The sequence below is a fragment of the Corapipo altera genome, unplaced genomic scaffold (genome assembly GCF_003945725.1).
Source record: "Corapipo altera isolate COAL_440 unplaced genomic scaffold, ASM394572v1 268, whole genome shotgun sequence".
Lineage (NCBI taxonomy): Eukaryota > Metazoa > Chordata > Aves > Passeriformes > Pipridae > Corapipo > Corapipo altera.
Window position 1 is genome coordinate 3849259 of NW_020884901.1, and position 11820 is coordinate 3861078.

At 52.4% G+C, this 11820-nt stretch overlaps 1 protein-coding gene across 1 annotated transcript; it reads right to left on the minus strand.

Annotated features, from left to right (window-relative positions):
* Positions 1 to 121: 121 nt before the first annotated feature.
* CACFD1 (calcium channel flower domain containing 1) lies at positions 122 to 10933 on the minus strand. The gene is made up of 5 exons (XM_027649941.1): positions 10544 to 10933; positions 5712 to 5784; positions 5180 to 5305; positions 4957 to 5064; positions 122 to 4490 (listed from the first exon to the last, which is right to left on the minus strand). Exons 1-5 carry the CDS (start codon positions 10665 to 10667, stop codon positions 4397 to 4399), a joined length of 525 nt encoding a protein of 174 aa, XP_027505742.1. The 5' UTR covers positions 10668 to 10933; the 3' UTR covers positions 122 to 4396.
* Positions 10934 to 11820: the final 887 nt, after the last annotated feature.

The following is an 11820-nucleotide window of genomic DNA, read 5'->3' on the forward strand; positions in this document are numbered from 1 at the left end:
GAGCTGCTGGTGGGTGGGACAGGAGAGGCAGAGCAGGGCTGTGGTAAGGGGAGCACAGCAGCCTGCAGCTTCCACACCAGTCTTGTGTACTCAAGGACTGTGAAAGAGGCAGAGCCAGGTATTTTGTATAAAAAGCTGCCACGTTTTATTGCTCTAAAAACACACATTACACTAGAAGCCTAATGAACAGGACCAAATACAGTTCACAAAGAAAATCCAGGACAAAAGAACGGGAACAGACAAACATTCAGCTGTAGTGCAAGTGATACACTGTAGGAAAGACACAGTGAGTACTGACAACACTTCGTAAGGGGGTGGGTCCTTCCCACCCCAGGGTTTTACTCATCCACAAAGAGGAAGGTGGATGTGCCTCCATCACAGTTGTGTGGAGCCTCCCTCTCCATCACTTTGAGATTTCAGCTGCATAGTTAGGAGCAAATTGCTCTTACCCCTTTCCTGTGTGTCCTGCAAGATTAAGGTCTTTTTTCAATTATCTTTTAGAGCCTAACCCTAGGTAAAACACAGCTGCAGGAGGAGGTTATGATGCTGAGGAACTAATGGCCTTGCTGAGTCTCACATCCAACCTAACTCCTCCCAGAAGGGCAGAACAACAAAGGCTGAGCTGGGAGATGATGTGCCCAGGTATTTGTCCAACCTCCTGAAATGCACTTGGCACCCCAAGGGCTGGTGGAGATGCCTGTGCCCTCCCATTCTCGAAACATTAAATCTGCTGCCACAAGGCAGCAGGGGGTAAAACAGCATACATGACCCAGCCCTTAAGATATGCCAGTTGGCATTTAGATCTCCTGCAGCAGGAGGTGAGAGAAATCACCTAAGAGAAGATGTGCTTTATCACATTAGCATTTAGCATTAATTTAAAGCAGCCTGGGACAGAGGAAGAGAGATGGATTGAAATAAAAATCACAGAGAACATTCAGCATTAAACCTACCCTTTGCTGCTGAGACCCTTTTCCAGAAAGATGTTCAGCCCTGGCTGGAATCTGACTGTTTCTAAACGTGGCCTGACTACCAGAGCTCTCAAGAGCCTCTGGTTTCCACTGACCTTCTGAAGATCAGGATCTCTGGCAGCCCTGTGCTAGAACGTTCTTTTTCTCACATGGCCATGGACCAGGTCTTGATATCTTCAGTGAAACCCTTCCCTGAAGACAGTTGGTGTTTTTTCCCTGAGGAAAAAATGACAAACATGAATTGAGCTTCCCAGGAAGCTCAGCCTAAGGAGAAAATGCCCAAATATGAAATGAGGTTGGACTCCTCAGGTCCTGCGAGAACCTCACTGGAGAAGTATTTTCTGAGTGACCTCCTTTCTTCGGTATAGAAAGTCTGATGGTTTTTGCTACAACATTTTAGAGTCTGAGAAATCACAGTGGCTCTTTCCAGAGGTAGAATGGTCTTTTTATTCACTGCACACACAGAGAATCAATTGGTGTTACAAAACCAGCTCCTGCCCAGAGCAATGAGGTCTGGGTCTGCAGCAGAAAGCGAGCTCTGCTCTGCTCTTCACACCCAGTGGGCAGCCCCAGGGAACAGTGGAGCTGACAGGCACGAGTGCTGTCAGCTTCCTGGTTGAACAGGACATGGAAGAGTTGTGCTCTGTATAAATGCTCACATGATGTAACAGGCCACTGCCAGGGGCATGTGTGCTGCCAGTGCTCAGGTGTCAACAGCTCGCTGTAGCCAATGCATCACCCGCTCCTCAGCTCTCACATAACAAACTTTCTATCCCACTGTCTCCCAAGAAGCCTTTTCCAGACCTGGCAAGCAGAACCTCTTCTACAGACAGCCCATGGATCAGCCATTCAGCCTGGATGCCACCAGCAGGGATTGGGTTGAGCCTGTTAAATCTCCAGAGCAGGGTTTGAACTTCATTTGTCCTTACACAGCTCCAGGCACCCCGAGGGTGCCTCTAAAGACAACTAATAACCACTATGCACTGTGAATGGGCATATTAATTACTGTGATGCTACTACTCTAAAGGTTCTTTCTATCTCCACAAAACAGTGTCTTGCCCACATGGAGGTGAGACCATCCACTAACTGCTGCTACAACTCTTAAAAGCCATGGGTGCTGTCACCAAGCCTGTCTGCAATGATGGCAGCATCTGGCTTGGTTTCAGCTGCATCAGACAGCCAAAATTCCCAAGAGTTCCCACTCCAGACAGGCACCTGTAGGAGTCAGCACCCTTGGAGCACAGATCTGAGAAACCCCCACTTGTGGCAGGCACAGAGACACTTTAATCATTGTGGCTGAAGGCTCCAGCTTGGCTCTTACAGAAGAGTCCCTGAGGCCCATTTTCAGCTCAGAGCTGAGCTTTGCATCCCACTCACAGTGGCAGATTGGTGTAGACTGTTCACTTGCCTCAGCCTCAGGGTCAGGACCCTCTGCCACAAAACACACTGTGACAGCATTGTTGGCATCCAAGGCAGCAGAGAGGGCCTGTCTGTGCCAGGGAGCCCTCCAGGTGACCTGGAGCAGCACCTGCCTGCCCCAGCCCCAGGGACCACTGCTGGTCCCTGATATCAGGACAGTCAGATGAAGGCACGAGGGTCCCACCAGTTCTGTGGCCCCTCAGACCAGCCTGCAAGTGTTACCCCAATGCCTCTGCTTTGCCTTTCACCTCCTGTCACTAAAGCTACTGTGGAACTACTCACGGAGCAAAGCAGTCACTACCAAAGACATGCTGGTAGCTACGTGCACCAGTCTGCAACATTCCTCTACTAAACACTACAGAACTCCCCAAACCCCCTGAAATCAGAGCACACATCCTGCTCACAAGGCAGGACTCTGCCCTTGAACTCCCCAGTGGAGGTGCTGCACAGGGACACCCTGTGGAGAGCAGAAGGGCTATTCCCACTGGAGCATCCCACTGGATGTGGTGCATTCCTCCTGCAGCACCCATCCCTGCAGGACAGACAGCACTCAGCCTCCAGCCTTTCTCAGGCCACAGCACAACCCCTCTGCTCCCCAGGGATTCAGCTGGGGCCACAAAGGGTTGTGGCAGCTCCAATACAGCAGTTACAGCCCAGTTTTCCTTCCTTCCCTCTCCCAGAAGAGGGGGAAAACACACTTTGTCAAGCCAGCGACCCAGAACAAGACAAAGGGGTCAAAGGACAACACACTTTTCAAAAGTCTGAGTAATGCTCTGAAGGCTGAAATTGGATTTTGCAGCATTCCCGTTAACAGCAGCCAGGGCTGTCCCTGGGTTCTGTAACCCCTGGTGAAAGAGGCAGCCCTTTGAAGGACAGGAATCAGAGCACTCCTTTCTCCTATATCCAGAGAAAATGAGTCCCATCAAAATACTTAAATAACTAGAAATAAATTATTCCCCTTTTTCCTAATCAAAAAGCAACCACATAAAAATCAAATAAATTAAAACCCCCAGAAGAAACTGTGATGAGAAGAAGGGGGTCTGGAACAGTTCTGTGCTGCCTGGTACAAAGCAAACAGAAAATACAACATGAAAACCATTGATAGAGCCTGGAATAATGAAGCAAGACACCCCAGCTGTCCACAATGAATCGGTGCAGCCTCCTCTCTATTTGCACAGGAAGGATATTCAACCCTTTCATGCAAACCCAACTCAGGACTGATGCAAAAACACCACGAGCTCAAAGACAAAGGCTGTACCAGGCAAGCAAAGAGCAGGTCCCTTCCACAGAGGGACAGGTCCCTGGCTCACACCAGCAAAAAATCCTGCTTGGCTCAAGCAACAACACCCTTTTCCAGCTGAGGTACAGCAAACATTGTTTCCCTTCTGCCCCAGTAAAAGAGTGAAGCTTAAGAAAAGTGCCCTTATTAAGACAAAGAAATTAATTCTTGTAATTCAAGTAAATCACAGTAACTGCCTGTAGCTGTATCCAGAGGGAGCAGGGACTGTGCTTTGTAGGTCCCAGGATCTGCCCCTGCACCTCTGGCAGCTCCTCTGCAGAGATGGTTATTGTCTTTATGGGTTTTTTTCTAGAAGTCCTTTCCCACAAGACCAGCGCAGGCAAGGAGCTGGCAGGTCACCTCTGTCCCTCCTCACCCATCCAGAGGGCAGTTCCCAAAGGGGCACCCCCAAAAAAGGCCGCCTGTTCAGGCTGGGAAAGCAGCACTCAGAGAGCCAGCACCTCTGCAGCAAAAAGAAAAAAATATTAAAAAATTAAGGGACTGTGAGATATTTGGTTGAGGGTTGAGGAGGAGAGAGGGACCAACATGCTGAGATCTGGCTGCTGGTGTGAGAAGAGGGCACAGCCTGCCCCAGCCCCTGAGATTTCCAGGTGCTGCAGTGTCCAGGGAAATCGCAGTGTAGCAGAGAGGGGAGCAGGCACAGGGAAGGGCAGAGTGAATTTCCATATCTTCACCATCTCAGTGTCCAGGAGAGGTTACCCTGTGTGCCTCAGAGAGCCTGTCCCTCCAGGGTCCCCGTGAGCTTCTCTTCATCCATTTGCTTCTGCTGCTGGTGGATCCGAGCGTAGGAAATGGCATCTCCCCTGAGGAGAGAAGGGACAGTGTGGGGATGTGAACTCCAGGTGCCCACCATGGTGGGTACAGCCCCTGGCAGAGACATCTCCCAGCTGGGGCCCGGCTCCACCTGGCTCACCCCTGGCCATCTGTGCTGAGGGATGCCAACGGTGAGATGAGACTTGCTGGCCCTCTCCAACCCCCCACCGAAGCTGCTCGTTGCCCCAGAGCTGGGCCCATCCACTCAAAAGCTGCAGAAAGAGGGCTGGGACCCTCAGGGCAGCCTAGTCTGAACTCCCAGAAGCTCAGAGCTTCAGCAAACCCTGGGGCCTCCCTCCCCAGGGCTCTGAGATGATGCCGGGGAGATTTTCTCTGGGAGCATTTACACCCGAAAGCACAGTTAGGGCAAGAGGAAAGCAGAGCCTTAGGGAGGCAGATGGGGTGAGGGCTGGAGCTCCACCTTCCCCCTCCCCAAGCAGACAAAACATCTCTTACTTCTTGCCCAGTGCCGACAGACCGTAAAGGACCCCGGTGGCGAAGGCGATGGCGTTTCCGAAGAGCGTGGTCAGCGTCAGGCTGAGCACGACGGGGAACACGGCCATCCTGGAAGACAGAGGCAGCCCTCAGAGCCTGGCTGCCCTCCCCACGGGGTGCAGGGGTGCTCACCCATCAGGCTGTGCCCACGTGCATCCCCACCAGGACCCCGGAGCGTCCTCACCCGCAGTAAAAAGCCGCTTTCTGCCAGGCCCGCAGCTTGTCCGCCCTGGCGGAGACGGCGTTGGCGAACTCGATGAACTGGCAGCAGAAAGGGGCTTCACACAGGAACAGGACAAAGGCGTTGAGCCTCCAGATAGAGCAAAGCAGAGTTAATCCAGCCCAGAGTGGGGGTCAGCAATGCCCCCCCAGCCCCCCAGAGACCACCTGCTCCACGCCCAAATGCAGGCAAAGGGAATGGTGAGGCTGGACCCCACGGTGCTCCCCCCCTTCTCCTTGATAATTCCCAAACCCTGGTGATCTACACTTATTTTGTCAAGGGTATCTGAGTATTTATCCAAAAAGACACAAAGAAATAACAGAATAAACTCAACATCTCAACCTGCCTGGCGGAGCAAGATCTGGGAATTCCCAGAGTCTGAGGGATGTTTCGCTCCCATCCACTGCCCAAGTAGAGCAGCTCTGTCCCTTCCTCAGAGGAGTCTAATTAACAGAACCTCCCTCCCAGCAGAAAAACGAAAGGAAACCCTGCTCACATCATCCACACGCCGGCCGCGATGTTCAGGGGGTTGATGGTGACACAGTTCCAGAGACCAGCGATGGCACAGGCTGGAAAGAAAGAGGTTTTCAGTGACCACGAACACAACCCTGCATGCCTATGATCAGGAGCCCTTGGCCAGCACCTCTAGACACTGCAGAGAAGCACAGGAGGGTGGGTGGAAAGTTCTGATGGCCCAAAAAAGAGCCTGAGATTCCCGGGAGAGGGCTTCTTTCCAGTTCCTCTGTCTGGGTATCCTTTTGCTCCAAGCACTTGATGTCTCAGCATGACACCTGAACAACTATTTGCCTTGCGTAGAACAACAGAGTGTTTGGTTTTACATGATTTTTACGTGCACCTGATTTTTATGTGCCAAGGAATCACTGCTTTGTCCCGGGGTGAACAAAGCAAGTGCCAGCAGGCACCACCTCTGAGCGGCACAGGGACAGTTCAGCAAAAACATGACTGGCACACAGGCAAACAACAAACAGAGCAGAGGTGATCCCTGTCTCTACCTCATGCTGCTGGTCCTGTGCAGCTCCACTAGAGATGGGCAGAAAAGAGCCAAGTTTGGGTCTCTGCTAATACAAATGGAAGCAAATAAAGCAGAGCTCAAAACAGCCCCAGCGCTCCTGACTCTAACACAAGGAGAGGAACCAGGCAGCAGCGACCAAGCAGAGGCTGCGTCCACCTCCTTCCTGCCTCATTAAACTTGCAGAGTGTTCCTGGCACTTGATACAACCCCTTCCCTCTGCCGATGCCAGACGGCGGCCGCTGCTGCACACCGGGAACCCGAGCCCGGGGAGGGAGGGCAGAGACACGGGCTGAGTCCACAGTAAACAACACCAGCCTGCAAAACTCCAGCTAAAATTAATTCTATAGCCCTTAAAGGCCGTTTTGGGGATGATCAGCAGCACGGTGGAGAGCAGCAGAGTCCCTCTCTGAGAACGAGACCAGCCTGGGATCGGGGATTTCAGGTGTGTCTGCTCAGGGGATCCCTCAGCAGAGCTGCTGTGAGCAGCCCTGACCTTCAAAAGCCTGGCATATGCTTGCAAGGTTTCTTTCAAGCAGTCACTGCTGAATCCTCAAAGTTCCTTTAAAAGTAGTTATCCTTATTTACCGGGCTGGGATGCAGAATTGCAGGCAATGACAGGACCGACCGAAGGTCATCCCACAAGCAAATGACCTCCCGGTTTTAGGAAACACCAAACAAGGTTAATTTCAAACATTTCCTAGAACTAATTCCACAGGACCCAAAATCTTTTGGAGAATCCTGCAAGAGCAAGATCAGCTAGCAGAAATGCCAGAGGATATATTAACATCCATGCTCCAAGGGTGCTTCTCATCCTCCCATCTCAGAGGAACCAGTGTCAGTGTCCCCACGCTGCAGGCGAAACTGAGGCACTGGGGTGCGATGATCTTCTCCAAAGCCACACATGCAAACAGCTGGAGAGCTGGAAAAGCAATGGCAAGCAGGATTGCTGGGAGCAGCACAGAGAGCAGGGCACAACACCAGGGGCAAACAAACCCTTGGATGCTGATGGAAGGGGAGCTCAGGGGAAGCACTGCAGGCTTGTGGCACTCGCTCTTCCCCAGGAAGGCACACTCCTGACAATAATGCTGAATGACTTTCTGGCACCTCATGATTAGCAGAGCAGCAAAACCTGTGAACTATCCCCAAAAACGCAGCCAGGGCTGGGGCAGGACTCTGCCTGGCTGAGCAGCACAGCAGAGTGTAGAGGTCCAGGCAGTTCCCAGCTGGTCTCCACCACAGAACAAATTGAGGGAAGCAGAATGTTCTTTTCCAAGCAAATTTTTGGCCTCATCCTTTTTTTATTATTTTTTTTTAATCAAGCCAACCAGGGGTTGTTTTGCTAGGGTTCTGGTTTGGTTTGGTCCTCAAACACCCCAAAACAACCCTCGAGCACTAAGTGTCCCTGCAGCAGTGTCAGCTCAGCAACCAACCCCGCTTGCCAATGGACTAATGAACCAGGAAGAGCCTGAGCTGAGCATGTCCCTATGTCAGCAGGAGCACCAACCAGCAGGAAAGAAGTCAAAGGTTTGGGATCGCAGGAACACTGCACTCAGAGGTGGCTGCCAACAGCCACAGAGGCAGATAATGAGCTGGTGACCTTGGGCCTCCCTTGCAGAGCAGCACATCCCACAGCAGCCTGATGCATCCCTGTCCCACTGGGGCAGGATCAGCTCCTGCCTCAGCAGCCAAAAGGGGACTGAGCTGCCAAGCCAGAGACTTCTTTCTGCAAAACAGAGGCCTCATGATAGGGTTAAAATGCAGACAATGCTCAGTGGCACGTAAGCTATGGAAGACAGACAGTTCTGCCATTTGTTTAACCGCTGTCCCATCTCGAATCCCTGAGGAAGCACAAATAACTGGGAGCTAAAATGAGAGGGGAAGGACACCCTTCCCCACAAAGGCTCTATTCATTTCCAGCAGCTGGTCACTGTCCTCAACACAAGCCTATTTTTGCTCCTAGAGCATTTTACAAAAGCCACAGACTCTCCTCGTCCTATTACAAACAGGAACACAAGGGAGAGAAGGGACTTGGCCAAGGTCACCAAGCCAGCGTGTAAAAGAGCCAGAGACAGATCCTGAACATTGTCTGTCTGGTTCCTGCTCCAGCCCCTGGACTTTTCTGGCTTAAGCAAGTTGTGGCTGCAGGTGTTTGCATGTGGCAGATGTTGTCTGCCAGTCTCACCTCCACTAACAAACTTTCTCTTCCTTTCTACAGGGCGTTTTTCCTTCTGTAAGAAACAATCCAGCACCACAGTCCTTGTAAATGAGTTCTGTTTTTTCATAGTGAGCTTTGAGAATAGCAGCAAACTCCAGCCTTGCTGTTTTATTCATCAACCCTTCTCCAAACCGTCCACCTTCAACAAGGTGATGCTGAACAAGCAGCATTTTGAAGAGGAATGTTACCAGCACGGGGCACTGGTTGTCTCTTTCCACAGTCCCTTATTTCCCTGCTCATAAGGAGAGTTTGTGTCTCACTGCCTCATGAACCTCATGGAGGGAGACAGTCAGGCCTACAGAACAAGCTGTCACTGCCCAAATTTTTGGCAATCCTATTAAGAACCTGTCTCTTCTTCCAAAAGCTTCTTCTCCCAGACTCACCCAAATACGCAAAACTCTCGGCTCTCCTGTAAAAACAAGTCAAGAGTTCTCAGAGCTGCGAACAAAAGGTTGGAAAAATAATCCAAGTATAATTCAGCTGCTTTGAAACACAAAGACAGAGGGGGAGAAAAAAAAAAAGTCTCCAGAGGCTTGCACTTTTTAAGCCCCTCGTGAGCTGCTCTAGCACGAGGTGGGCAGTGCCACCAGTGTGACCCACCCTCTCTCCAGCTCTTCACCCTGCATGGGACAGAACCTCCTGAGCTCTGCATGGGACAGAACCGCAGGAAAAGCGTCGAGGCTCCTGCTACAGCCCCAGCCTGTGGGAAAGACGCTGCTCCACTAAACCCCCACCTGGGACCTGCTCCACAGACACATCCCAGCTGGTGTCCTGGCCGGCGGCCGGGCCAGAAGCGCGGGGGCCTCCGGCAGGGCATGGCGAGGCCGGGATGTTTGGCCCTGTCGGAGCAGCCCCACCAAATCCTGTCACACCTCCAGAATTTCAGCACCTAAGGCATGAAAGGGCGCGAGCAGTGCGTGTTTTGCCAGCCCGGCCAGAAAGGGCTGTTGCCAGCCTGCCCAACCATACCACGGCCCACAAACATCATCTCCGAAAGCGCCGTGGGCTTGTGCAGCCCTGAGGCAAGAGGCAGGCATGGGAAGGGAGAGAGGGGGATCAGACAAAATGCTACAGCTGATGGAATAAATCAGGGCTGACTGCACTGGCTGAGAAACCCTCTTGTTTAACTCGAAGTCGTGGACCTGAAGCAGAAGAAATTCTCCATCCTGTGCTCTGCAGGAGATCAGACTAAGCGGTCATAACAGTCCCTCCTGCTTTTAAGAGCTATTAATCTCTCCACAGAATGTAGCAAAACAGCACTCCAGGACAGGCTGATTTCTGGCAAAGTTGCAAAGACTCTTTCCCTGGGAAAATTTTTTTCAGCAGCAGGTAATTCAGAGCGCAGCCAACTCGCTCTGCTGTCTGCAGCTCTGTTCTCAGTGTCCTACCAAACCCCTTAAAAACACACAACACAAACCAAGTCCATTATTCACCTTCAAAAAACTCCACAGGCAGGGCCTGTGCAATCAGCAGTAGAAGCGATGGGAAACACACTCCAAAAGTCAGGATGGGGAAAGAAAATAAGTTGCAGGAACATATAAACACCCAAAAGTCAAATAAGATAAACCAAACCCTGTGGCCCCTCTTCCAGCCCTGACCTGACCCTGCTGAGCACGAGCACCCTGACCCTGGTGCTTGCAGTAAAATCTCATTTATCTGCCCACAGCCCTCCCCTGCAGTACCAGGGGCTCAGCTGCTGCTCCCATCGCTTCCAGGGAGTGCTGTATCCAAGAAGAAACTCGAGGATTTGCAGTTCCCCCACCCCCCCCCCCCCCCCCGGGACGTCCCTTTCTCCCAGGTGCCAAAGTTCAGGTTCGGTGAGCACAAAGCACATCCCTCGTGGGCAGCTACAACCACCCCTCCCCAGGCACAGCCACCGCTCCTCCTCCTGCCCAGAAAAGCAGCACACGAGTGTCCAGAGCAGACACAAACCCATAACCCCAAAAGGCTTTCGTGGCACGACCCCCCTGCACCAAACAAGACCCCAAACAAGAGGTGGCAGGACCCCGGACACACGCGCTTTCACATGCAGAAACAGCGCCCGGGGGGAACTCTGGCTGCGAGGGAAGGGGATACTTACACATGCCCCCGATGACCCCGGCAATCCTGCAGAGCCACCTGTACCACCAGGTCATGCCATCATCGGCGGAGGGAGCCGCTGGCTCAGGGGCTGCTGCTGGGAACTGCTCATCCTGAGCGCTCATCTCCCCCCTGCTCCGGGGGGCTCACGGGGCAGCCCCCCCGCTCCCCACCTGAGCCCCCGGCAGCGCAGGATGCCTGCCCTGCAGGTGACACCCCCCCTGCGCCCCCCCTCCAGGGGACACCCCCTACGCCCAGCCCTGGTGCTGCTGGGCCTGTCCCCTCGCCCCCATGCAGGGCCCGGCCCCCCCAGGGCTGACAATGGAGGGTCTGTGCCTGCAGCAGCAGCGATGCCAGCGGAGCTGCCTCCACGTCTCCCTGCCTGTGTTGCATTCTGGGTCCCCCCCGGCAGCAGGCAGGGCTTTGGGCTTTGATGTCACTCTCATTAAAAGGCTGGTGGGCAGAGCCCGCTCTGTACATATTCATAAGCAGAGGCACAGCCGTGCACCCCCACGCCGGGGTCTGGGGGCACAGGGGGTCTGGATCCCCTGGCAAACAACTGGGTGTTGTTATCCCTGCAGGCAGTGTTTGCTCACCCAGAAAGGGACACGTGAATCCTTGCATTAAGGTGAATTTAACACTGTTACAAAATTCCGCCCTAGAGATAAGAGGGACAGCTCCCCTTATCGGAATGGAATCAAGTGTTTTTCCCCTAGAAAATGGGAGCAAAAGTAGGGCTTTGCAAGTCAGAGGTGTCCCAGCTGGCAACCTGTTGGTAATCCAAACAAATGGTACAGGGAAACACCCTGAATTCTCTTAAATTATAGAGACAACAGCTGCGCTTTTTGCAGATGAACATGGAGCACACGGTCAGTAACCAGAGCCCAACTCTGCACAGTTGATCTGGAACAATAAATAGCAGTGAGACTTGGGATCCAGAGCAGAGTGGGAAGACAGATCCCATCTGCTAGAAGGTTACAAAAAAAGGATTAAGAAAAGGATGTCTTTTCATTACCATCTCCTGTCAGACAGGAAATGAAGGCCCAGTGCCTGCATCACCCACGCACTGCAGTGGGATAGCTGATATATCCAGCTCCTCGAGGATCTTGCTTCAGGAATCTACTTTCTAGCTCTTCCAGGAATGGGACGTAAATCTGGAGGCTGGCAAGCAAAAGCACTCCACGTTTAACCAGCAAAAAAACAACTATTAATTAAGATGAATATTTGTGGTTGTGAAAGGATGTCAGAGAATCCAACTGAGAGAAAGCAGAAGCAGGG